This window comes from Protopterus annectens, chromosome 13.part0 (genome assembly GCF_019279795.1).
Source record: "Protopterus annectens isolate FY-2018-M chromosome 13.part0, PAN1.0, whole genome shotgun sequence".
NCBI classification, from domain to species: domain Eukaryota; kingdom Metazoa; phylum Chordata; order Ceratodontiformes; family Protopteridae; genus Protopterus; species Protopterus annectens.
The window spans coordinates 344,942,646-344,970,353 of record NC_056747.1 but is presented as its reverse complement, the minus strand read 5'-3'; the positions used below and the strand labels follow the sequence as shown (position 1 = coordinate 344,970,353).

The 27,708-nt window shown below is 42.9% G+C and overlaps 1 protein-coding gene across 1 annotated transcript in view; it reads right to left on the bottom strand.

Annotated features, from left to right (window-relative positions):
* Window positions 1–5,936: 5,936 nt before the first annotated feature.
* The window catches only part of LOC122787314 (heat shock factor protein 1-like), a 592,645-nt gene continuing 570,873 nt past the window's right edge, over window positions 5,937–27,708 (bottom strand). The window contains exon 12 of the mRNA XM_044053959.1: window positions 5,937–7,084. Within this exon, the coding sequence (XP_043909894.1) occupies window positions 6,858–7,084 (227 nt within the window). The 3' untranslated portion in view covers window positions 5,937–6,857. The remainder of the gene's footprint in view (window positions 7,085–27,708) is intronic.

The following is a 27,708-nucleotide window of genomic DNA, read 5'->3' as shown; positions in this document are numbered from 1 at the left end:
ATTGTTGTCATGATTGTAACATGTGTAGGTTCATTTCATCTGGGCCATATATTTCAGTGGCCCCCTTTAACAGGACTTTTCCTGTCCCTGGTTTTGTGAATTGTCGTTCTTCGGGTGTTGTTTATATTGCTTTGTGTTCATCTTGCACTGCATTTTATGTCGGTATGACGACTAGGCAGTTAAGAACACGCATCAGAGAACATTTGTATTGCATCAAAACCAGGGACGATTCCAATGCACTTTTTAAACGCACTTTAGACTGTCATTCTTTCAATAAGTTTTTGTTTTCGGTGCTTGAAGTCTGCCACAAAGATATGAGGGATGGAGATTTCAAAAATTATTTACTTCAAAGGGAGACTTATTGGCAAGTTAAACTGAAATCTGACCGCCCCCTGACCTCAACGAGGCCATTAATGTTAAGTGTTTTTTAAAGTACAGAAAACTGAAAGTAAACAAAAGTAATGACTTGGTTTGCCTTCACATTACTTAAAAATGTTTTTGTCTTTTTAAGTTGTTTAGTCATTCAGTTTACAATTAGTTAAATCTGTATTTCAATTAATAACCATGGTGATGTTTTACCTATTTAAACTTGTAATTTTTTTGCATTTGTTATTCTGATGAAGTCTGTGGACGAAAGCGGATAATAAAGAAGTATACGCTATTTCTTTGGAGTTTCATTTCAGCTGCTTTTGCCTTGGTTTGGATTTTATTAGTTTGCTCCTGGTTTTTTTTTTATTGGTTAAACATCCCCATAAGTTTGACAAACAATTCACAAGACACACACACACACACACACACACACACACACACACACACATGCTGGAAACATGCACTAGTGGCAATGAACCTATTATTATAAGGATCTTGAATAGTTTTTACAAAGGTCAGAGTGCTTCTTGGGGCCAAAGGATAATTTAGCAAACAAACACCTGAATAGTACTTGCTTAACTGTTTTCCTTCCTAGAGCAAAGAAAACCAACAATTAACTATGAGGAAGAAAAAATGGTGGCTGGTGGAATATGTCAAAGGGAAGGGGCAAATGATAACTCTTATCTGGCCCCTGGAGAAGAAAAACAGGAGGTAAAAAGACTTGTTCAAGGATACCTCCAAAACAAACATTGTGAAAAATTGGCAGTGGTCTGGAATCAAACCTAATTCCTTGTAAGAAAACATCAGGGAAGGAACTTTTGAGTGCCATAACATATTTAACCACCATGGCTGAAAATGGCTCAAGCAGTACAGACGAAGGCCTTCTGAACAATGAATTAGGATCACAGAGAAATAATGCATTTCTGAAAGGTGGCTACAGATGGAAGATTCTCTTCAGTAGTTATTTCAAATGACTGACAGAGGATGAAGACTATACTTCACAATCAAGACAGAAAACATTGACACTTAATACATTGTATACTGATGTGGTTGAATACTTAAGACTCTTTTTCCAAGCAACTTTGACATTTCTGTCAATAAACCTAGAGAAATAACAGGATCTACAAAATAAGTCAGATGTTAGAGAACACTGTAAGCCTTCCTATAACAATGGAGGAGACTCTCATCCTGATCATGACTGAAACAAGATTCTAAATGTCAGAGTCATGATGCTGGACTATAGTATGGGTGGCACAGACTCCAGGAACAGGAAAGTAATGCTTTCTTTTACTCAGCCAGAGTACTCTACTGTGTCTGAAGGCTTTTCAAAGAATAGGACACAGATCTCATGGACAGAGAATGCAGGAAACTATCAAGGATGGTACTGAATTTCAATGAAGCATCATCAAATACAGCAAGTCTCAATAGTCTGACTGCAGTCTTCTGGAACCGGAAGTGCAGGAAGGGATATAATCTATATTCATAAAGCTGGAAAAGGAGAGTGTGACAAAGCAAAATAGGGCAGAAATGACAGGTCATGCAACAAACAGCATATTTGGCCATAAAGAAGATTTTCATCAAAGTAAACACAGACAAGTAGAGTGTATTACAAGACTGGCTAGAAGAAGCAAAAAAATTACAACTTTAAGAAGACATATGACAACATGTACATAGATGTAGACTGTTGACAGGAGAGTAACAAGTACAGGAAGGCAGATGGAACACTCAAATGCAGAGCTCACAGACCATGCATTTACTTGTATAAAAAGGTTTGCATGTTATTTATGCATGAAGTCTTTGTACTAGTCTGTCTGTACTTTGTACTTTCCAATGAAGGCCTCCTGGAAGAGATGTGAAGGACATGGCAGGTCTCAGTATTAGTAGGGAAAATAACTTTCTGTGTACAGGTCCCTCTCACCTGTCCATTCACATTAAAAAGCTGTGGCATTTCATATCCTGACATTATGTTGTGTGACAAAAGTGGTGTCAGGCCACAATTTTATCTTCCTCTGTGAACTGCCCACTACAAATGCATATAATTATTTTCACCTCAAAATAACTAAAGACAAAGAGAAGATTATGATAATAAAGAATAGAACAGAAAGTTTTAAATTAAAAAGAAAAAAACTATATGACAACAGATGAATACAGGGCTAGCTATAAAGGTATGACACGATTAAAGACTGAATGAGGTAGACATGAAGGACCACATCTCTTCACTGTCTGAATGATATCAACAGATGATTCGGAAGATAAATGTACGTACACACTGACAAGGGCACTGTAGTTGAATTAAGCATCTCAGTTCCAATGTCATCTGCAACAACCTTCCTCAAATCAAGATACAAGAATAAAGTGCTAAGCCAGAGTTTTTTTTCTTGACCTAAGAATGTTGCAGTAGTTCTTATTGTTCTCCCAAAAATAAATGTAGCTAGGGTGGAGCGAAGGGGGCAGAATCGACATGGGCAAGTTGGTAGCGGGAGCTATAGGCAGACCTGATTATGGGTTGAAGCTATTGTTTCAGTGATATCTTTTTTTTTTTTTTGACTTCTCATGATGTCACATGAGAAGGGCAGGACACAGAGGACCTGGCACTTCTCCTGTAGGAGACAAGTGAGGAGCGCCAGATTTTTTTTTTTGCTCCTCGGTGTAGTGCTGAGGGGGTGCCAGATCAGGGAAAGGCACTGGTTTCCAGATACGTCTCTGCTCCCAAATAATACTTCTAGAGGCAAAACAAAATGCACCATCACCATAAAACACAATACCCAACTCTCAAGAATTCCACAATGTAGTGAAATAAATAGCTGATGAATTTTGTTTTGGTATAAAAGTATGTCAGTTTAAATTCAGTGCTAAAACAAAAGTAAGATTAAATGGGAAGCAATCACCCCCCCACCAAAAAAAAAAAAAAAAAAAAAAAAAAAAAAAAAACACAAACAGAAAGTATGCAGTAGCATCAAAAAAGTGGAATGGGACCCAGTAGAACTTGTAACAAATGATAAACGTTACCATTCAATGAGACAAAGCAGCTAAAAAAGGCTAGTATGATGAACACACCAAGGCACTGCCAAAGGAAACCATGTTACATTACACTGCTTTGCATCTATCTCATGGCAGGAGACAGTATGTCTATCTGGAATGCCACAAAAACTGCACTCAGCAGTCTACTTCTCCTCCATCCTTCCTCTACCATCCATTTCGGTAGCACAGTCCATGGGTCCACAACTCTCTCTGTGAAGTATTTTCACAGATCAAGGAAGACGATGGTACTTAAAATCTGCTGCCCATGTTCCTTCCTCCCCCACTGCTTCCTTGATCATAGCGATCACATTTCTTCAATATGCCTCGGAATGCTGTCTGTATTTACAGACAAGAAGCATACTCTCATTTGGAGTACTGTGTGTAACTATAGAGATAATCTCATTGCAAGGTACTGCACAAGACAGAAGCAGTCCACAAGATGATAGCAAAGTGAAACACAGCATCTGGGAGAAGCCATATAAAATCAAAAGAGCTTTATATGGACAGTCTAGAATGTGTGAAGGAAATGTGGGGTATGACAGGAACAAATAGCTCAGGGGAATTTATATAGCAGAAAAGCTGTATGAAACAAGGAATTAGAATCAGAGGTAACAAAATAGCACCTCAGAGTATATACAAGAAAATATTATCTTCTTGGAAAGAACATGGAAAGACTAAAAGCTTTTTACAAAATAATGTATAGTCAAACACTGTGGCAGAACTCAAGAAAGCAATATACAGTTACAGTGAGGCATGGGATGAAAAAGAACTGTTGATTAAGTGCGACTGTCATCTTATCTAGTAGGTAATAATGTAGCCAACAAAGTAGGGCAAGCACTCTTTCAAAAATTATACTTCCCTGTGAGGAATGAAAAGAACCTTATATAGCTAAAAAAATGTTATCCAGAGCTGCAATGCCCGAGACTTTTGCTCTAGATTACTTGTCATCTCTTTCGCTTTGCTAATATATCCACAAGTGGTACTGGTGGGTACCTAACAGCTGAGTGATTAACTAAGCCATTCTCGTAATGATACATGAACCTTCTCAGAATGACAATACATACAACAAAATGCAGAAGTACAGCAGAATACTTGAAAACAGTCTGCCTAGTTATTTTACAAATGTCTGTTGTAGAAGGATCTATGCCCCCCCTTCAGAACTCTCTAGATATAGGTGGAGGACTTTGCCCCCCCCCCCCCAATATTATGCTCTTAAGGTCATAACTCATTCCAACTACTTCCTTTACTATGAGGTACTGCTGCCCTAGAATTAATGTGTATTTAGTTATGTGGGTGTCGGAACACAGCCCACACATCAAGAGGAAGATGCAGCTGGGACAAAGCTCTCTGTAAAAACAATTATAGTATGGCATTTTTAACTAGTTATCATGTTGTTTTACTTACTTACAGGTTACTATGCATTTTTGTATGTCAGGATTGTCCATTTCAGAAATAACATTTTCAAACATTTGGCAAATATTTCATGTTCAGCTATGCAAATCATTAAGTCTTAATGGAAGATAAATAAGTTCTAGTGGCAAAATAAAATAAAGATTATTCCTTGAACTTCTTGCATGCATCACTCTATGACATACATAAAAAAAATAAATCTAATAAACTGACTATATGAAATTAGCTACCAACTAGACTTAGTGCTGTGAGAATTACGGTATGCCTGACCTACTTTCAGAGTGCATAAACTGTAGAATTTCAGGTACCTTTTTAAGAAGGAAGTCTAGTTGTAATAGCTTCATGCAAGTGCTTTATGTTATACTGGTGTGTTCTGGTCTGTAAACGTTAAAACATTCTACAATGCATAGTTAACTGGAGAAAGCCTCAACTATCAGGTACTACCTTTCAAGGTGGCAATTTTTGCAAATTGTAATCATTCAGTGCCCCTTACTGCTACAAAGGCTACAATATATAAGCAGTTCTCTTATGGTTTATGTAGAGGCAGTTTTCTTATGCTTTATAGCTTACTTTAAATCAGTTCTCTTTAGCTAACACAGCAGCAAATTAAATAAAACCTCTATTTGAGGATGCTTAAAACAAAGTGACATAGTGTAGTGCTGGTTAGGGGCTACACGATAAACATAAGCTTGAAGAAGCAAGAAACTATACAAAAATGGGAGCAGAGTTTCAGTATCAGAAAATGGAATTACTTGGGACCATGGGTCTTAGAAATCCAAACAGTGTCAAAAACTTAAGAATCACCAAGAAAAACAATGGAAAAGGCTATCAGGATGAGTGAGATGGTGATCTTGTGATACTAGTTAATAAGGACTCTGTTCTTCAAAAAACAAAAAAAGACCTTACAATGCAGGCCAAAATACACGGAGACAAATGGTTAGGTGAGACTAGGTGTAGGTAAAGATCACATGATTTGACATGTATGTCATGCTAAAGAAAAGAGTAGGACAAAAATTAATAAGAAACCTGAAAGTATTTCACAGGAATTAACATATTTACATGAAGAAAGGTTCAGAGGCAAAAAACATTTCTTTAAATACTTCTCTGTCATACAAACAAGGTGAAAAGTAAAAAAATTAAGAACAATTAATTTATTTTCTTTTCAAAGGAAATGGCAAATAACAATTACAGCCTGCAGAAAATATACAGAAGTGGATATTTGGATTGTAGGATGCTCTGACTTGCGTGTCTATGCACAGATTCATATAGAAGGGAAAAACACCTCAGATCTGGTGACAGGACAGGGAGAAGCAAAGTACAGACTAAACACATCTAAAGTTACTTTTTCTTTTCTTTATTTATTTATTCTTACTGACAACTCATGGTGTGAATAAGTGCACACCTGCACGTGCATTCACACTCAGTTTGTGGCTGAATTTGAACAACTCTGCTTACCTACATAATATTTACAGATGTAATTAACACACTACAAGGAATGGCTGAGTGCCACACTGATGAATGTCAGGTAGGTTCTCAAAACTGGTTAAATGAAGGCACTGGTGTGCATTTTAGAACTATATACCTCCCTACATAACACTGTTAACAATCTGAAAGTCATTATCTTAACTAACGTACTTAATTCCAGTTTCATTCTATGAAGAGCTGTTTTACAGATGGAATGTTTTGGGAGATATCTTCACCATGCTAGCCAGTTATAGCTCTGACTCCATAATCCTGCATTATGTATGTGGGACACACAGCTGAGTTCATCTTTATTGTACAAGACAGCAATAAAAGAGAGTACAAGAATGTTCTTTTCTTGTACAATAAATGCTAAAGCTCTGCTATTCCCCAACAGATATGCAAACAAGCCACAAAGCTGCAGTCCATCTTGTAGCCTGCATCTTATATAACATTGCTGCAGCTGGCAGGTAGGGTTCATAAAAAGTTCTTAGTGAAGGGCTGCAGCTGTAGTGACAGATGAAAAATTTTCTGCTACTCCCCAGTAGGTCATTATACAAGCAGTGCTTGCAGTACACAACAAAGAACACAAGCGCTTAACTGCACCCCATTTTAGTCTTCTGTGTGGAGAAGGCCAATGTGTCTGTATCAAAGTCTGGCAAATCACTGGGGTAAAAGGTCATATCTGACGCCTCTTGTGCTAGTTCTAGAAGGGAAGGCAGTATGTCATAGTCAGCCATGCCATCAACTTCATCTGTCTCTTCATCCTTTGGAAACAAAGCACCAGCTGAGAAGTCACTGCTGCAGTATGGTTCTACTTTTCCTAGAAAACAAAATTCAGGAAAAATTATCTCAGGACAACTTTCAAAACTGATATGAAATAGCAGCTGGTTTAAATGAGGTTATCAACTTCTGAAAATAATTGAAATGCGCACACACACACACACACACACAATATAAAAATTACTTAAAGCTAATCTCGATCTTATAGAACATTTTACTGGAAGTGGAAATGTTTAGTTGTGTGTAGAACATAATGTGCAACATGCTACTTACAGTCACCCTTGGCAAACTGGTCTGAAAGAAGGGGCCAAGCAAGCCACAAACAGAAAAAATTACACGGATGATGGTTGAACATGACCTGAATGAGGGATAAAGAAAACCACTTATGGAGCCATAAATGGGCATAGTGCTCACCAGTGAGCACCCATATAGAATGACCCCCAGTAATCTGGCTCAGTTTAGCTTGAAAAAGGTGTGTAGAGTTGTGGTGCAAGCTTGCCAAACATTTGAATGGAGGAGGTAGATACAGTGTCAGTTGAATGGTAGGCAACAGCAAGGTAGATTAGGATGGAATGATCTAGATCCATGCAATGGAAACTGGCTCTTAGGACATGGACTGTCAAACTAACTACTTAAGAAGTAGATATAGCTTGAGCAGCAGGTAGAAAGTTGCTAGCTAGGAATTAAATTGCTCTTACCTCCACAAACAGCATTGGTCTAGAACCAGACATCTTGACAGGGAGTGGTCTTTCTTCTACTGTAGAGATGTCCTTTGAGAGAGGCACCAGTTGGGTGGGGGAAATTGCTTATTTCTTTTTGTTGACCTAGCTAGTTACACTAGACATAGCCTATTTTAATATTAACTAGGGGAAATTTGGCAAAGATGCTGGAGAAGTTCCCATGCTCACTAATTTATAAGCTGCAAGTAAAGACTTATTCAGGCTGCAAACTAAATCTGTGATTGGGAATGAAATTAACTATCATTTTAACAGGTTGTAGAATGGTCACATTCAAATGAAGTCCACTTAAACAACATGAAATAAGTAATAAGCAGCTTATAGAAATAAAGTTAAGTCTGACTATAAGAGTCCAAGAAAGAATGCAAAACTGGGAGTAAACTACTATAACAATGTGAATAAGTTACTATCAATCCTAGTTCTCTCCCCCATCTTATTTTATATACACTTTCTGATTATTAACTGTTACATCCTTGCTCTTTAATGTCTATATCTGCCACTGCTTGCCATGCCTAACATTTTAATGTTATTTTCCAGCTGATCTTCTTCAGTGTTCTGAACTTCATCTTTTCTATCTCTTTCATAATTTTCCGAATCTAATCCCATCCTGGCTTACATTCTGATTTGTCCATATTGTCTCAGTTTGTCTCCCCCATCTTATTTTATCTGAACTTTCTGATTATTACCTGCTACATCCTTGTTCTTGAATGTTCATTTCAGCCACTGCCTGCCATGTCTACCATTTTAATATTATTTTCCAGATGCTCTTCTACAATATTATGGACTTCAACTTTTCTATCGCTTTCATAATTTTCAGAACCATATCCCATCCTGGTTTACATTTGGACTTTCACCTAAGATTAATAGCCTTCTTCCTAACTACCATAAGGTGGGTAATGATAGCATACATATGGCCCTAGAGCTTTAAATCCAGTTTCCAACTCAATAAAAAAGTACTTTTGTAAGGTGTAAGGTCAACAGTATTTTCTGTCAGGGTGCAGGGCATCACATAGTACCAAGGGATGGTGAAAGCACATCAGAGAATAGCAATGATGACCATGACATGTTCAGAAACTACATAGTCTAAAATGGATACAACTAATTAAGTTCAAGACAGGTTTAACTTCATACTTTTTATTGGAAATGTATAAAAAGTGTGACCCCCCCAAAAAACAAAGAGCCTCGGAAGTGTGCTCTGAAGCAACATTATGGCCAGAGCCCAGAAGGGTAGTTATTTACAGCATTTGACAAATGAGGATGACCAGAGATCTGAGACGGTTACAGTAGTCAGTCACTCACTCACAATGTTCTACAGCGCAGCAAGGAACAGCCTTTAGATGTACAGCTGCAGGGCTGTTTTCAGCAAAAAGTGATGTGAAAGTTACAATCACAGGAGCTGCTAAAACAGGTACACAGGCTGAGCACAATCTTTTGTGTTCCTATTCTATGCTGCCTACGATTTTTTCACCACAGACATGAGGTGCTGGCTGTTAGAGTTCAGCATTTGCACCCACTAAATAACAGAAAGAATGAAGAGTACTATGGTGCATCATAAAAAATTAAATACCGCCTTAGATTGTGGTGACATTTTTAACAGAAACTTTGGAAGGTTATAGATATTTTCATAAGATTCTACAACTGCTAAACAAAAACAAAAAAACGTTTCTAGGAGTGCTAGAAGCAAAATGACTTTCGTGCATTTTAGAATAAAAGATAAACCTGAATTTTTAAAACATTGTTCTGAACTACTGGATATGAGAAAGATTCTCAATCCAATGGGGGCCTGGACTCAAGGCTAGTCAGCTACGGTGGACTTAAGATAGCTGATGGACAAATTTTTACATATTCTCCAGTATTTTATACATCCACAGTTACAAAGGTATTGTTCATTATTTTGGGTAGCTAAAAGTAGATTATTTACATGGTACCAGGCATGATACATTAGATTTGATCCTACAGAATGCTTCTGGACAGACTGTCCACAGAGAAAAGGTAATGGTTTTATCAGATGGTAAGGAAAATGTGAGTAAAGGGAAGGAAATCACCAGTGAAGATGAAGAGAACTAAGGATGTGAAAACGAAAGTTATGTATTTACCATAATGATAGATCAGTGTTGTCTGTTTCCATGTGGTTCAACCTGGAGGTTACCAGATCAGAGTCCAGCCAAATCCACAAGACGTCAACTCATTGGGCTCTGCCTCCCTCTGCTCAAAATCCCTGCTCACTAGCAGATACCTCAGATCAGGTTTGCCCCCTCTCAATCTAGCTCCAAATTACATTTCCCACATAAAGGAGGACGATGAAGGACTTCCAAGAAAAAGGGAACAATCGAACCTCCCCCACTAAGTCACCTCAAGTGAAAAGACTCAGTAAAAAGGTGGTGCAGGAGTGGGGGAAGGTTGAACCAGATGGAGACAGACAACACATAACTATCTTTATGGTCTTTCATATCTGATGTCTTCTCAGTCTGTCTTCAACCTGCACTACAGTGTCCCCAGCCATGTAAAAACTCCTGAGAGGATCTACTGGAAGATATTCCGCAACAGAGTGGAGAAAGAAGCAGCTCTGGACCTAGACTGAATGCCCAGCTTGTAGTGAGAAACAAAGGTATGAGGGCCCACCCAAGTAGTTGCTGCACAAGCATCATTTAAGGAGGCTCTAGAAAAGAAAGTCATAGAAGTAGCAATGGCTCTAATGGAGTGACCTTTCGGATTAGCATGTGAAGTCTTGCCTCTCAAGGTAGAACCAAAAAAAAAAAAAAAACATTCTGACAGTTACTTGGTTAACATCAGTTTAGACACAGAGGTACCTAATCTGGATTTCAAAAAGGAAATATACAACTGATTGTATTTCCTAAAGGATTTTGTTCTGCCCAGTTAAAATCTCAATTGTCTACACACATCTAAACAATGCAGCAGATTCACCCTTGTTTGAAAAATTAGGAAAAAATACAGGAAGGTGAAAAGACCTATTCAAACTTCTCCTAGTGACTACCATAGCAAGAAAAGGGTTGGTGCAAAGGGAGACAATATCTTTGTGGAACACCAAATAAAAAGGAGAAGTACCAGGAGCTTGTAGCTCAGACACTCTCCTGGCCGAGGTAACAGCCACCAGGAACAAGATCTTCCAAGATAAGAACTATAGGTCTGACGCAGCAGAAGGTTCAAAAGGAGGAGCTGTACCTTCATCACAGAAAAACTATAGCATGAAATAAACAACTCAGTGAGAAAATCTAGAAATTACTCTAAGGGAGTGGAAAAGGAATTAAACCTTCAAGAGTCTGCCAAAACTGTTCAATGTACACTTTCCTAGTAGATAAGTTTTGGGTCAAGGATGAAATATGCACAGCACTGTCTAACAGCTTGGGATTCCTGGCCATCAAGAGAACTGGAAAAAGCATGCGGTTAACTTGAGGAACTGCAGGTAGGGAGGATCCAGACCCACTGGATGAGAAAGGAGATCTGGAGTGGGATCTAGAACCCAAGGAGGGTATCTCAGAAGAGGCAACAGAAGAGGGAACACTTTGAGGCCAGAAAGGAGTTATGTCCTATATGGACAGACCAAAAAAACTCCAACTATTCTCTGTCTCATATCACCTACTAAGAGATTATCTCTGCTGACTTACAAAGCCATGTCTGACCCAGCTCTGTCAGAAATGCTACATCTAAAGAAATCCCAATCCCTCTGCGACACATGCTCCAGAGACCTTAACCTCATTACCACAATCAACAGAACATGCTGGAGGGACAGGTTCATAACCCAGAGACTGCCCATGCTATGGAACAGACTTCCCATACATATCAAGCAGAGCACCTCACTAGCCCTCTTCAACAGAAATCTTGATGAGTGGATGGGAAATTGAAAATTCACCCCAGGGATCACTCCAGTGGCTTTACTCGACATTGGCACTGGGAACTAAGGTCAGGTGGCACGATGCCAGGGTACTCCTATGGGCTAGGCTTGTAAAGGCTCCAGGGCCACCAATGAACCTATGACTATCACTGTCACTCTGCAATGATCTGCCTTCTGAGGAAACTTGAGTATCAGGAGAACTGGAGGATAAGTGTAAAGGAGACCTGGGGGCCAAGCATACAATAGAGTATCTGTGGGTGATTGTCCCCAAGGAAGGACTAAGGCACAATAGCTGTTGCATTTGGTGTTGGAGAGAATGAGCTGAGTGCCCCAGTGCATAAAATCCAAGCTGCAACTCTTGGATTCAGAAACCACTTGTGAGGAAGAATATTCCTGTCCAAACTGCTGGCCAGAATGTTGGACCTTCTCAGGATGTGTGTTGCAATCAGACACCATTGAGAAGAGATTGCCCACTGCCAAATCCTCATGACCTCTCAACAAAGAGGATAAGAGTGTATATCCCCTCCCCCAAGTTTGCCAGACAACAGACATATTGTCCCACTGGATTGAAATCACACTGCTGGGGAGGAAATCCTGAAAGCTGCAATGCAAAGAAGACATCTCTCATCTTCAGGATATTGATGTGAATCTTGGTCTCCGCAAAGACCAGGCACCTTCAACTGTCTTCCGTTTGAAATGCCCCACCCAACCCAAGAAGGGAGGCTTCTGTGACAACCACGGCCGTATGAGGAAGAATGAACTTGGTTAATAAGGGCAACTGTAACCACCATCTAATCTGATCGCGACACATCTTTGTCAATCTGAAGGGAAAGTCCACTGGATGAGTCAAATGGGACCACTACAATGGGAGAGTCCATTGCAGAGCCCTCAGGCTGAACCTCCCCAAGGGGACCTACCTTACTGAAGCTGCCATGTGGCCCAAGACTTTCAAAACCATGTGATCTGGATGTTTTGCAAGGGCCAGCACAGATATTGCCTGAGATTGAAGGCCGATGACTCGGGAGCTAGGCAATTTGAGAGATGACGCCCAAGTGGCAGCCTATGAACTCGAATGTCTGGACAGGTTGAAAACCTGACTTTTAATAACTGACAGTCACCCCCAAATGATTGGACAACTGGAGTAAGATGTTCCAGGCCATGACTACAGAAGCCCTTGCTGGGGCAGTGAGGAGCCAATAATCCAGATAAGAAAATTCCTGCAGCTGGAGCCATGGTGCTACCACTGCCATATATTTGCTAAACACCCTGGGCGGTGATGAGACCGAATGGCAGGACTCTGAACTGAAAATGACTGTCCCCCAACTGGAAGCACAAGAACCTCCTGGAGCATCTCTCTATTTTAATATGATGGTAGGAGTCATTGAAGTCTATCAAGCACATCCAATCATCCTTCCTCAACAGAGGTAGGATTAACTGCACCATGGCAATCCAGAATTTGCTCTGTTTCACGAAAGGATTCAATTTGCTTAAATCCAAAATAGGCCTGAGGTCCCTGTTCTTTTTTGGCACCAAGAAGAACCTTGAGTAGACCCCACATCCTCATTGGTCTGGTAGGACCTCCTGGATAACTCGATTTGCCATTAGCTTCTGAATTTCTACAGCTGCCTGTTGTCTCTGACAAAGTAGAATGTTGGGGAGACATCTGTGACCAAAACTTGGAATTTTTAGAAAGGGAATGGTATAGCCCCTGGATGTGCCTCCTTAAGCTTCTGGGTGAACAGCCAAGTGACCTGCAACTGCCTCCAGTCCAGGACAGTCGGGTTTGCTGAAAGGGCCCGCCGGAGAAAGCTCCGCCAAAGCCCTGAATTGGATGACTACCCCTGTCTCATGGGCTGCATCCATTATGGTTCCATCCCTCAGAAGGAGCATCCTGGGAAGGCTGCTGCGAATTTCTAAATAATAGACATTTGCCCCATCTCACTCCTTGACTACATCTGCTGAGGCACAGCAAAACACACTCCTACAGTGAACAGCATTTTCCCATCTTGCTCCCTCCAAATAAGAGTGTCTTTAATATTCAGCCCAAACAAGGAACAGCCATCAAAAGGGGCGTTAAAGGATGCCTTGAAGCAGCCCACGAAATTGCACAGCTGAATCCAAGCATGGACTACACGGCAATGCCAGTGCCAGCTGCTTGGGATGCTCCATTGATTGTGTTTGAAATAAACCTCATGGAAAAATTGGCAACAGACTGAACAGTAGATAACTGAGTGCCCAGAGACATCTGAACCTCCAGAGACTGCTGTGAATCCATGTCAAGTGGTTAATGTAGTTAAGTGGCCTTAAAGTGAAAGTGAGAGCACTTCCCTAGTCAGTCCAAAGCCTAAGACTCCCTGTTTGGAGGATGGACAGAGGAACTCTGCTCAGAGAGTTCCTTCTTTGCAGTGGCTGCCACCATGATCGCATCCATGGCTGGACTCTTAATCCAGTGCTGTCAATCAATTGGTGGAAAAAAATAATTGCCAAGCTTCTTGGGAATGGGCTCCACTCTGTCGGGTTCCTTACATGCCCTCCAAGACACTAGATCTGCAGTGCAACTGGAGGGGGAACCACCCAGGGGGCATGAATGGGCCCACTCCAAAGACCCCCAAAAATACTGACTCCCCCCCAAAGAAAAATGGGTTCAGTGGTCTAGCTCCTTTGCTGGCAAAGAAACTCAAAAAGATCACCGAAGGAGGCATTATTTTGTGGTGACTTAGCGGACTCCTTTCCTTCCTCAAGGTCAGTATCCTTGGTGAGGGACTCCTTGGGGGAGTCTTGGTACTTCCTCTTGCACCATCGTGCCTGAGATTTCCTGCTCTGAAGAATCTGAAGGACAGGGGAAGAAACAGGGACCCCAGCAAGGCGGACAGATTGAAGGCCAACTGGCATGTGCTGTCCTGGAGCTGTCAGATGATTGGTTGCAGGCACAGAAGAGAACGGGGTGGAAACACCTGCTGAAGAAAACCGATCCATCTCCTTAGTAGAGAACATCTTTTCCACAACACTGAAGGTGGAGGTGGAAGCTGGCCACCTGGAGACAACAGTCCCAGGATCTGAAGACACCCAACACGTGCCCGAACCTGGGGGAGCTGCTCCCAACTCTGATGTCGAGAATGGAGCCGAGCTGTTGAGGGCCGATGTCCCGAGCAGGGAGTTAGGAATCCAAAGTAGAGATTGTAAAACCTGACCCATAAATATCAGCCATGATGCAACAGCTCCAAAGTCCACTTGGCATCAGTACAGCCGGACTTGAAGAGACCAAGGTCGGAGATGGAACCAAACACAGCCAAAACTTCAAATCTGACCCCGAAGGTGGAAACACTGCTAGGCCCAAAGACCTTGTATCTGAAGGGCCTGAGGAAGGAAACCAGGGTGATATGACTCAGGTTCTGGGGATGAATCCCAGTCCTGAATGAGTAAGGCCTACATGCATTTCAGCTTGCAAAAAGAAACTCATCAGCTGCTCCAAATCTGAAGCTTTGATAATGCCCACTGACCTCAATGACTAAGTGGATGAAGTCGCCAATGAGAGCATGAAGGTTCACTTGAAAGGTGAAAAATCTGCTGGTTGGATCAGTGCCAGAGAGACTCTGACCCAGGGAGGGGAAGGAGAAGACTCTGGTGACATCTCAGGTGGAGTGGTAGGTGAGAAGCGGGAAACTATCCAAACTGAAGGAGCCCCTCTTACACAAAAGGGGCACGGCAGCCAGAGTCTTACACAAGGTTGGCACCAAGGGTGATTGATTCCAAAGAGTTGGAGCTGATACTGGTGCAGAAGCAGCAGGGGCACCCAAAGTTCTTGGGGCCGTTAGAGCTGGCAAGCCAGGAGACAGCCCAGGCATGGAGATAGAGGAGGATGTCTTATGGTCCCCTCTTGAAGTCTTGGAGTCCTTAGGAGATGAATGGTAGCTCCTGTTGGGGCAGCCCTTTGTAACCAAAGGGGAAGGGCTGCTGCGGAGGAGACCTTCCTAAACCAGCTTCACCCTCCTCTCATTTTTAGCCCTGGCCCTGAAACCTTCACACATAAAGCAGGAAGAATGGAGGTGGGCAGCCCCCAAGCAATATTTGCACTTTTTCTCTTGCAAAGGGAGCTTGTGCCCACAAGTGACACATTTTTTAAAACCCTTACCATACCCAAGGGAAAAATAAGTAAACTACACCAACATTAAAACACTACAGTAACACACAGCAAAAAACTACCCCACATCAATAAGGAAAGAAGACAAGGTAATCAAAAAATCTCTTAAGGCAGCAAAAAGCTATGCTAACCCCCCCCCCACACACACACACACCTTTAAATCCTAAATACTCAACACCTATAAACCTAACTAATCTATATAAGCTGAGAGCTAACACTAATCTAACTATACTCTAATGGATAAGGTAGAAAATACAACCAAAAAGCACACACACAGGATATGATGTAAAGTGGCACCACAGATCGAACTGCATAATGGAATGGTGGCAAACGTGATATGAAGAATCTGCTAGGGAGTGGAGGATTGTGGGTAGGGGAGGTGGAGCTCTGCGAATTGAAGTCTCATGGATATGGCTGGCGTCAGATGTGATAAACCACAGGCTGAAGACAGACAGAGAAGACAACACCAGGTCTGGAAAGATATTCTGAACGTGAGTTTGGAAAATTCCAAACATCCAAGAAGGTGGCAAAAGCTAAAAATTTTGAGATGAAGGAAATGGTATTGGAGAATGCCAGCAAAGTGCTGCACTGGGAGGATAATAAATAACAGGAGTTCTTCAGAAGGGGAGCCTCCACTAGTGAAAGAGTGAGGAAGAGAAAAAGGAAGACTAAGAAACCAGGGAAGAAAAACATAGAACTGGGGTATTTTTTTTAAAGTAAATATGATGTCATTGAGTATCAGCATTCAAGACTAAGATAAGAAAATTAATGGTTTTAGGTGATTAGAAAAAAATAGGGTGTAGACACGGTGTGTTAGCTGTACAATTATGCAGACAGGCAAAGGATACAATGCAGTTCGGTAACAGGATAGTGTCTGGTTATGTGGCTTATAGGAATGTTCTGTGGTTGCTCTTCTCATTGCGGATAAAAGTAAAACATGGTTGTCTGATTCTACATTAACAGAATCTGCCACACATGATTAGGGGATTTATGGTTTGGTGAGAACATGGAGTGAATTCTAGGGTGGAACATGAAGATTTCAGTGCCGGTGACTTATGCAGATGATTACCGATAGAAGTCAGGCAGAACTGACTCAGCTGGTAACAAGTTACAGTAAAATAAAGATAAATGTAGGAGATGGTGTAGGAAAGACATGGTAGCAGGTACTGAATTTGAATAGTAGTATTCAAGTATTAGGAACATTTGTTTAAATGACATGGCAAATGAGGATGTACTGAAGGATACTGTGGTTAAGTTGAGAAAAGCTGTTGTCAGTTTGGAAGACTTAGAGGATGGCATTTAAGAAGAAAATTTATGTTACTGAAAAAGTGTTGTTATATTGGACCAGCTCCATGGTATAGAAAGATGAAGACCTTATTATGACCCAAGGTACACTAGCAGCTCAGGCATTGGAGGAGCTGGGGACGGCATGTGTGGGAAAAGAGAGGTTTTACTGGATCACCCAACTCTGGGAAGGAGAGGTTTCTGTCCATGATCAGGGCACAACTCTGGTGATGGAGGGGTGCCATAATCGTGGGACTGACTGCCAGTAAAGGTACGTCACATGAGGGGGGAGTGGGAGGTTGGGAGCAAACCGACTTGCATGTGGTAATGTGTATGAAATCACTAGCTCTACCCAGTTATCACATATCAAAAAAAAAAAATCCTCCCAGGTGTATGTGACACTGCAGGCCGCTCTACTCCACTTCCCCTGCCCAATCCATCACTGATGCAGTCCCAGCCCTGGGGGGAATAGTACTGGGGTCACTTAAGGATAATGCAGGCAGGCAACTAAAGGGGGTGGGGGGGGTGGGAGTCTGCTGTTATAATATGGATGTATGTGTGTGTGTGTGTGTGTGTGTGTGTGTGTGTGTGTGTGTGTGTGTGTATATATATATATATATATATATATATATATATGTATATATATATATATATATATATATATATATATATATATATGTATATATATACATATATATATATATATATATATATATATATATATATATATATATATATATATATATATATATATATATATATGTATATATATGAAGGGAAATTTGCCCAGCGATGCTTTTGACCACTGACTTCTGAAATCCTGTAACAGGAGAGCACCTCAATGCCACTAAAGCTCTAAAGGGCTAGGTGCTCAAACTGCTCTTTTTTTCAGCACTGCTCAAAGTGATAACACTTCTGGTGAGTGAAAGGTACCCTTAAGTAGGATATACCTCATAGCTAAAGCTACTGCAGCAGTGATCAAATGATGAATACCATAAAGGCAGAAAGTCATAAAAATATATTTACAATAAGGATTATAGGTTCATAGGAGATTACTAGGCTAATGGCTCAACAGCCCTTACAAGCCTAGACAGTTTTACCTAGATTTTACTTAATTTTCTATCCCTACAGGAAATATAAGGGTTACCAGGCAGGGTTTTAACAATTTTTACAGACTGCCTCTGTCCATAAGGAAGATGAGCACCACACCCCAGAAGCGAATGTGCAGTTTCCCATCCATTAGTTCAGACTGCGCTTGAAGATGTTTAGGGAAGGTCTTTGCTTCATATGAATAGGAAGCCTATTCCAGAGAAGGGACAATCTCTGGGATACATATCTGTCTCTATAGCATGATCTATTCATGTCAGACATCAGGTTTAGGTCGTTGGAGTGGGTAACCCTTGTGCAGTTAGTTTTGCAAATTTGCAATATTTTAATTAGGGCTGGGTCAGGGACTGCCTTGTAGGTTAGGCATACATCACCCCTCAGTAATCAGAAGGAAACTGAATACAGCGATAGGGCTTTTAATCAGTCCGCATAAGATATGTTGGTTATACTCTACATTTTTTTTATGAGAAACCTCTGAGGATGTGTACTCTATTATTGGTCTGATGAAGTTCGAGTACAGTGGTACTATGACATCCTTTGATCTGGAAGCCATGCCTTTGCCTTTAAGTTGAGCCACATAGTAGGATTTCCTCACCACTGTGGACAAGTGGTGGCCAAAGTTCAGATTACTAGCTATCTTAACACCCTGATCTCTTGCCACTGGGTCCACTCTTGGGGTGGGGTGGGGGTGCCATCAATGTTGTAGTCTGCAGGGGTATTTTATTTCCAAAAGGGTATTATATACTTTTTCACATTTAGTTTGAGGCCATGCTTCTAACAGCAATCATTAGTCTGCGTCAGTCCTTTATGTAGGATATCAGCATTATTTGGGGAGTCAATGATTGCCTCCAACTTGCAGTCTTCACCAATCTTGGTCAGCCAAAGACATCTACATTTGCCTTGACATCTGAGAAGTATATCCCAAACGGGAGGGCCCCAACACTAAGACCTGTGGTACTCTACTGGTGACTGGCATCTGGCTGGATGTGGTCTCCCCCACTCCAATAACATGTCTTGTCTGTGAGCCATTTGGCTATCCATCTGGTGATGTAGAGGTTCATGCCTAAGTTTGTGAGTTTATCTATAACACCCAAGTGGGGTAATGTGTCAAATGCCTTGGCCAGGTCAAGACAGGCGGTATGCACTGACTTACCCTCATCTATGGCTTTGATGACCTTCTCAAAGAAGTCCACCAAATTGAGCAGGCAGGACCCGTCTTTGACAAAGGTGAATTGTGCTGGGTCTACATTCTGTAGATTTCCTATGTCACTGTTAATCAAGTCCATGATTATCCTTTCCCTAGCCTTGCATATGAGGCTAGTTAGACTTATGTCAGATATGAGTGGGAGAGCTTGAAGCAGGAATATTTGAAGGGGACTTCAACATGGTTAAAATGGATTAACAAGCTAAAACTTTAATAGTTTATGAAGCTACAGGACGTTGCTTGCAAAACTTAGCTAAAATATAAATATTTAAAAGAGTATATTCAGGGAAAGGAAGCCAGGCATAGGAGACTGTTAACATGTTCTTTCTGAATGCAGGAGTAGTAGGGGTATTTGGGATTTAATACCTAGAAAACGGAAGTTGGCAAAAATAGAGCAATTTAATATTTACAATGTTAAATAGTATGACAGGATAGACTAGTTAACACAACAACTAGCTGCCACTTGTTGAATGCAAACCCTGGAAAGTAAAGCTTGGTACTCTACCAGGACGTTAGCAGTGATAACCCAATGATTAGGAAAACTGCAACAGATTTCAGTCAGGACATCTAGATACAACTGTGTTTGTTGGATGGGGGTTTGGCAGTATGTACTGAGAATTCTGAAAATGTTTTATAAAGAATGGGACATTGCAAAAAAAACATGAGAATATGGACAGGTTAAAATAAGAGTATACTGAAATGCGCTTATTGGTTAAACACATAAGAAATAATCTGTATCGACATTATTATTTTGAAAACTGCCATTTTTTGTGAGATTTTTTTTGTGGCTTGTTGATCTAAAGGCCTCATGAGATGTATAGATAATTTTATTTTATTCCCCTCACTTATCCTCTGGGTCTTGACCTATGGTTCCACTTCCTTCCTTCTATCAATCAACCCCTTCTTTCCTCTCTTGTGGAAAAGAGACAGGTACCTTTTACCCCGGGCAAGAGACCTACAGTACCCATCTGCTTCCTTGATGAAGGGGATAATTATCCCATTTGTCCATCAGATAGGCAAGTGTTGGGTAGTAAGGAGATGGCCAGGTTAACGGACCCTACTCAGTGTTGCTACCACTAAGTTTCCCACCTGTAGCAATTAAAACTTGTCAGCTGCATCCTTGGCTAAGTCTAGTAGTTAAGGTGATGGCAAATGACCAACACTTGGCTGGAGCTTGTTATGGGGGTAATCCTGAGACACATTAGTGGACACCAGTGATGACAGAAGCTGCCAAGTTAAAGAAAGAGGCCTACTGAGCCAAGTACGAAGGGTAGTCTGAAAATCTGACTAAGTAAAAAAGTGGTAAGAAGGCAATGACTATGACAGTGACAAAAGTGAAGGTAAGGGTATGGAAAGAGCTCTGGTGAGGCCATGGTAATCTAGGGGTGGGAATGACAATAATGTCCAGGATGTTTATCTAGGGGTGGAAAGGACAATGATGTCCAGGATGGTTTAAGCAAGGTTGCAGAAATATTCAGCTGGACTAATGCTCTGACAGAAGGTGCAAGAAACACTTTGAGGAACTCCTCAATCTGGTGGATATTCTTCCTTGCAGTAGGCAATGTCACAAGAAGCTATGAGAAAGGGCCCACTTTTGTATATGAGAAAATTCTGTCAATAAGAGTTTCACTAGAGTAAGGCTGCAAGAATGGTGGAGATAGATCCAGAAATACTGAAGGCACTGGATACGCACGTTATATCTTGGTTAAATTATTTTTTAATTTGGTAAGGAAAGTGAGAAAAAGAAGTTATGTACCTACCATAACGCTCCATGTTAGTTGTCTTCATCTCGCCTTCTTTCTTGCTGGTTGGGATCGGAGCCGACCCTCAGCTCTGACTCGGCCATCTTCTATAGCTCGAGAGCTGTTTACTGGCTCGAGGCTACCCCTTATCCCATGATGCCTAGCGCTAGCTACCCAGATCTCGTTTGAAATAGCTAACCGCAGACATAGCTATAGAAAGGATCCCTCCAAACAAAAGGTTAAGCATACCTGTCCTATTCTCTAAGTCAGTAGAGGAAACAAACCAGAGAATACTCAGCCAGTGAAACCTGAAGTCTTCTCGGTCCAATAGGATTGGGGGATGGAGGGGGGGACGCAAGAAAGAAGGTGAGATGAAGACAACTAACATGGAACGTTAAGGCAGGTACATAACTTCTTTATGTTAAGTTTGTCAATCTCGCCTTCATTCTTGCTGGTTGGAACAGCGTCCCTAGCACCTACAATCCTGGGTGGCTCATTGGAACAGACTCTTCAGAACAGTGGAACCAAAGTTAGCTCTACTCCTGGAGACCAAATCCAACTTGTAATGTGAAATAAAGGTATGACGATTTGCCCACGTAGCAGTGGCACGGATAGAGTCCATGGGCAACCTAGACTGGAAGGCTACAGAGGTGGCTAAGGTCCTAGTAGAATGACCCTTCAGTTTGATAGGCAAGTCTTTGTTCCTTAGTTGATAGATAAAGGTAATAATGTGAGACAACCACCTGGATAAGGTCACTTTGGAAACTGGGAGACCCTGTTTGCCTCGAGCATAGGAGAGGAATAGTTGGTCAGACTTCCTAATATCCTTTGTCCTATGCAGGTAGAAATGCAAATGTCTGTGAACATCCAGTTGATGTAACTTGTATTCTGCCTTGTTGGTGTGGTTAGGAAAAAACACAGGTAGGTCTATAGATTGATTCAAATTATTTTCTGAGCAGACTTTTCGGAAGAAAAGAGGGATTAGTCCTCAGTGCAACCCTGTCCTTATGAAATACTAAGTATGGAGGATGCATAATGTCTGAAGTTCAGAGACTCGTCTGGCTGAAGTAACAGCTACCAGAAAGAGACTTTTCCAAGATAGAATCTTAATGGAGCAGGACGCTGCAGGTTCAAAGGGGGGCATAATCAAGGATGTTAGTACCAGATTAAGGTCCCAAGGAGGAGGGGATATCTCAATGGGGGGTCTAAGGAGAGTAGTCCCTCTTAGAAAGGCTTTACATAGCTTATGAGACATAATGTTTGCATTAGACCACCCAACATGAAAATTTGAAATGGCCACTAATTGAACTCTGACTGTAGCAGAAGCGGACCCCGAATGAAAGAGTTCTGTTAAGAACTCCAAGATTTCGTGGAGAGGGGCTGTGAAGGGATCTATGTTCCTGGCCTCTGCCCAACAAGAAAAACGTTTCCATTTGCTAGCATAAGTCCTTCTAGTGGCAGACTTATGGGAGGAGACAATAATGTCGTGAACTGCCGGGGAAATGCTGGGAAGCCTGGCTAAGGTTGGAAGTGGAGCAACCAAGCTGTAAGCTGGAGTGTTTGAAGGGATTGATGCAGCCCTCCTGATTGATGGATCAGTAGGTCTGGAATCGGATAAAGAGTCCAGGGCTACTCGAGAAGGTAACTGTGCAGGAACGGAAACCATATCTGTCGAGGCCAGTAGGGGGGCAATGAGGATCATCTTGCAACCCAATGAAATTGCTTTCTGTATAAGTTTTGGTATCAGGGGAAACGGAGGGAAAGCATAAAGAAGTCCCTGGGGCCAATCGCAGACTACAGCATCTCTGGGAGAGTGACCTGGAAGCAGAAGAAGGGAGAAGTAGTTGCTGCATTTGGTGTTGAAGGGGGTGGCAAAAATGTCGCAGCAAGGCTGTCCCCATTTGCGGAAGATCAGATCTGCAACTACTTGACTCAGAGACCACTCATGAGGCATGAGAATAGCTCTGCTGAGCCTGTCCGCTATGACGTTGGACGTCCCAGGGATGTGCATCGTAATCAGAAATCGTTGGTAGGAAATCACCCACTGAGTCTGAGCGCTTGTCGACATAGGGGGTAGGACCTGGTTCTGCCCTGCTTGTTGATGTACCACACCACTGACATGTTGTCTGATTGTATTGCAATGGTCCCAGAAGGGAGTGAGTCCTGAAGAGCTTGCAACGCTAAGAGCACGGCTCTCATTTCTAGGACGTTTATATGCAGATGGTACTCGTGAGTCTGCCAAGTGCCTTGGACAGTCCTTCCCTGATAATGCCCCCCCCTCCACCCTATCAGGGAGGCATCTGTGGTCACTGTAGCAACCGGAGGGGGCTGAATGAAGAGTCTGCCCTGAGTCACTAGAGGGGAGACTATCCACCAGGAAAGGTGTATTTTGCATGCTTCTGTAATCATGATCATATGAGACATGGGGAGCTGCTGGAAGGACCACTGTGTGAATAGAAGCCACTGAAGGATTCTCATGTGAAAGCGGGCCAGGGGTATCAGAAGAATTGCCGCTGCCATAGAGCCTAGAGTTTGAAGGACATACCTGACTTGTACCCTTTTGCATTGCATGAGGAATTGAACTTGCTGGTGAATTGTGGACACCCTGTCCGAAGGTAGCTTTGCGTACATGCTCCTTGTATCTATGTCTGCTGCTACATAAGTAATAGATTGACAGGGCAACAAGGCAGATTTTTCAAAATTTATAGTAATGCCTAGCTGGGAGCAAACTGAAATTGTATAGTCCCTGGCTTGAAGAAGTTGATGCCTGGTAGTAGCAGTGAGGAGCCAGTCGTCTAGATATGGAAACACCTGGAATCCTCGATGCCTCAGGTGAGCCGTGACCACTGCCATACATTTGAACACCCTGGGGGCTGTGGGGAGACCAAAGGGCAGAGCTCTGAACTGTTAATGACCGTCGCCCAGCCGGAAGCGAAGGAACCTCCTGGAGCATCTGTCCATCTTGATATGATAGTACGCATCCTGGAGATCTATGGAGCACATCCAATTGTCCTGACCCAGAAAGGGTAGAATTGACTGTAGCGTGACCATCCGAAACTTTGTTCTTTGAACAGACTTGTTCAGTCTGCTGAGATCCAAAATAGGTCTCCAGTCCCCTGTCTTTTTTGGTACCAAAAAGAACCTTGAGTAAGTTCCAGATCTGTGTTGGTCTGCCGGGATTTCCTGGATGACTCTTTTTTTCTAGCAGTTTTGAAACTTCTTTAACTGCTTGGTCCCTCAGATTGGGTGGAACATCTGGGAGGGACTTGTGTGACGGTAAAGGGGGTTGAAAGAATGGGATTCTGTAACCTCTGGATATGACTGAATGTACCCATTTGTCTTGTGTTAGGTTTAGCCAGGCTTTTGGGTACAATGAAAGTCTTCCCCTGACTGCCTCCAGAGGTGGACAGTCGGACAACACTTCAGGGATGTTGGAAAGGCTTGCCAGAGAAAGATTCTCTGCTGCCCTGGTTCTGCGGACCCCCTCTGCCATGAGGGTGGCATCTGTTGTTATTATTTCCTCCTCTGCCCCTGGAGGAAAAATCACTAAGTGTGTCAGGCGAAGCTCCCTGGGATTTCCGAAACCACATTTTCCCACTCTTCTGACCCTTGGGGTATGGTCTGGAAGGAGTGGAAAAATGGACTCCCACGGCAGAGAGAGTCTTGCCTTCCTGCTCACACCTAGTGAGACTGTCTTTCACCTGTGGTCCAAAAAGAAAGGAACCGTCAAAGGGAGTGTTGGTGAATGACGCTCTAAAGGGTTCCGCAAAATTACACAGCCGCATCCATGCATGTCACCTAAGTGCCACGCCTATGCCTGCGGCCCTACTCGCACCATCAGCTGTACAGGAAATGAGCCTCATGGAGGAGTTGACTACTGAGTTAAGGGTTGCCAGCTGAGAAGCCACTTTAGCCTGAGCCCCTTCAGCTGATGGATCCTGAAAGGTATCACCGAGCTTTTTCAGGAGATCCCTCTGAAGCCTGGTGAAATGGCATAAGTAATTCAGTGACCTCATGGAGAAGGTCGCTGAAGCAAACATTCGCTTCCCGTATCTGTCCATGGTCCTGGACTCCTTGTTAGGAGGATGGACAGAGGAAGAAGTTTCAGCTAACTCCTTTTTAGTGGCTACTGCTACCACCATGGCATCCACGGGAACACCCTTAGTAAGGGACTGCCTGTCTGGGGGAGCAGTGATAAACTTGCTTGGTCTCCTCCGGGTTGGTTCCACAGTATCTGGGGCTGACCAAGCCCTTCGAGCCACCGCTAACATTAGTGGATCGAAGGGCGGAGAAACCCAGGAGGTGGAAGGTCGGGAACCGAACGCATCCAGGAATATGGATTCATCCTCGGTAGGGGCTAGGGTATTCCAGTTCCCCCCTCTGCTTAAGCATTTCTAGGATGTCCGAGAAGGAAACATCTTCAGAGGGGGATCTCGGGGACCCTTCCAATTCATCCAAATCCGTATCCGAAGTGACAGACTCGGGGGAGTCAATGTGCTTCCTCTTACACTTCTTCTTCCGAGGGGGCTCCTCTGAATGGTCAGGGGAGGCCTCGGAAGAAGAGGAAACACCCAATGGGGTGACCAGGAGCGCTGGTTCCCCACACTTGGGGTCTGGAAGAGGGACATAGGTTGACGCAGGCACTATGGGGGACGGAGCCAGTGGGGTCGAAGGTGGAGCTGACTGGGAGGCCAGCACACTCCTCATGACATCGAAGGCGTCCCTACCACGATGCATAGAAGGCTCCGAGGAGACCGGAATCCTCCTCCGCACCGAGGGAGATGGCTCCGGGGCCGATGTAGGAGCCGAGCTCACCTGCGCCGATGCTCCGAGAGGGAGAGCGGGGTCGGACAAGGGTCCGATGCCACTCGTCCCCTCGGAGCCAACAAGGGAGTCTCAGCACCCAGATCCCTTGACGGAAGGCACTATCGAGGGGATCGGAGCCAATGGTTCCACGACTCGAACCCCAATAAACTCCGGCTCCGAGCTCAATGGAGTCCGGAGGAGGAACATCGATAGAAACTGACGGAGCCGACACCTGATGAGAAGGGCTGGACAACATTTTGGCCAGTGCCTGCGACTTCAACAACCTACTGACCACTCTCTCCACGTCGTGGTCCGTGCCTAGAGGACCGAGAAGAGTGTGAAGATCTGTGACTGCGGTCACTATGCAAAAGGGGAGACCGAGGAGCCGAATGAATGGACTCTAGTGAAGGGGACCTCGGCCTTTTTTGGGTCCTTGACAGCTCTGACAGTAATAGTGGAGCCGACGAGGAAGCAGTCTCCTCGGTTCCAGCCGGGACCGAAGAAGTAGTAGGCAAGGCTTGGGCCAATGATGGCTCCGAGCTGGGAGCAGACGATTTGGCCAGTTTAGGGGATTTCACTGGCTGAGCCTTGGCTGGTTAATCCAGAGGCTTGAGAAGATCCCTCAAAATAAGTTTATTCTTGCGCTCCTGCAGAACTCTTGGGCTAAATGCATGGCAGATAGAACAAGAGTCCTGCAGGTGCACTGCGCCTAGGCAAGAGACGCAAGAAGTGTGCCCATCTGTCAAAGACATTTTCTGACAGCATGAGTCACACTTCCTGAATCCTGACACTTTGGTTTCTTTAGACATATCCAGCAAAAAGAGAAATCACAACTCTAAACTACTTTGGCCAACAGGGCAGACAGCACTAAGAACTAAAAACAGAATACTACCACAAAAAACACAATATAAGATAGATTTTTTTTTTTTTTTAAAGACTAGGAAGCCTATAACTCAAACGGCTACCTAACTACAAGACTAACACGCTACTACAGAGGGGAAGGGGAGGGGGGACTCTCTAATTTAAATGAGTTCTAAGGGGAAAAACTACAATACACTAAACACACTAAACTAAATCTACTAGTTATCACCTATAAAATAACAACAATTACAATACAAAAAACCCCAATCTGACGAAAAAAAAGGCAGATTAATAAAGTTATACAAGCCTGAGCCAGTAACCAGGAACCTCGCAGCAGAAGCGGAAAATGAGATCTGGGTAGCTAGCGCTAGGCATCATGGGATAAGGGGTAGCCTTGAGCCAGTAAACAGCTCTCGAGCTATAGAAGATGGCCGAGTCGGAGCCGAGGATCGGCTCCGATCCCAACCAGCAAGAATGAAGGCGAGATTGACAACTTAACATCAGTACTTCTAGACAGACAAGCTAAGGTGGTGGTTCTCAGTTTCAAAGAGGGAACAAAAGGGTGTATTCCAATTACAGAGAGAATCATTCCTCAACCAGTCTAAGAAAGCCTATGCCAGGTGTTGGAAAGGAGAACATCTGACAACTGAACCTCGGATTCACCAGAAACAATAAAGATACCATCCTGACTGGGAGAACAGTGGATAAAAAAAAGAAGTTATGTACTCACCATAACGTTCCATCTGAGTAGGTAACTTCATTTGTCTGCAACCTGTGGGTATCGGATCCGATTTGGATCCGAACCGGCAGCTTTCCAAGCTTACAGATCCGAGCTCCAAGCTCCTCCCCCTTACTCATAATACCCTGCTACCTCCTTGTAACCCTCAGATCGAGTTTGCCAGAGAAGGCAATAGAAAGTTTCCATAACC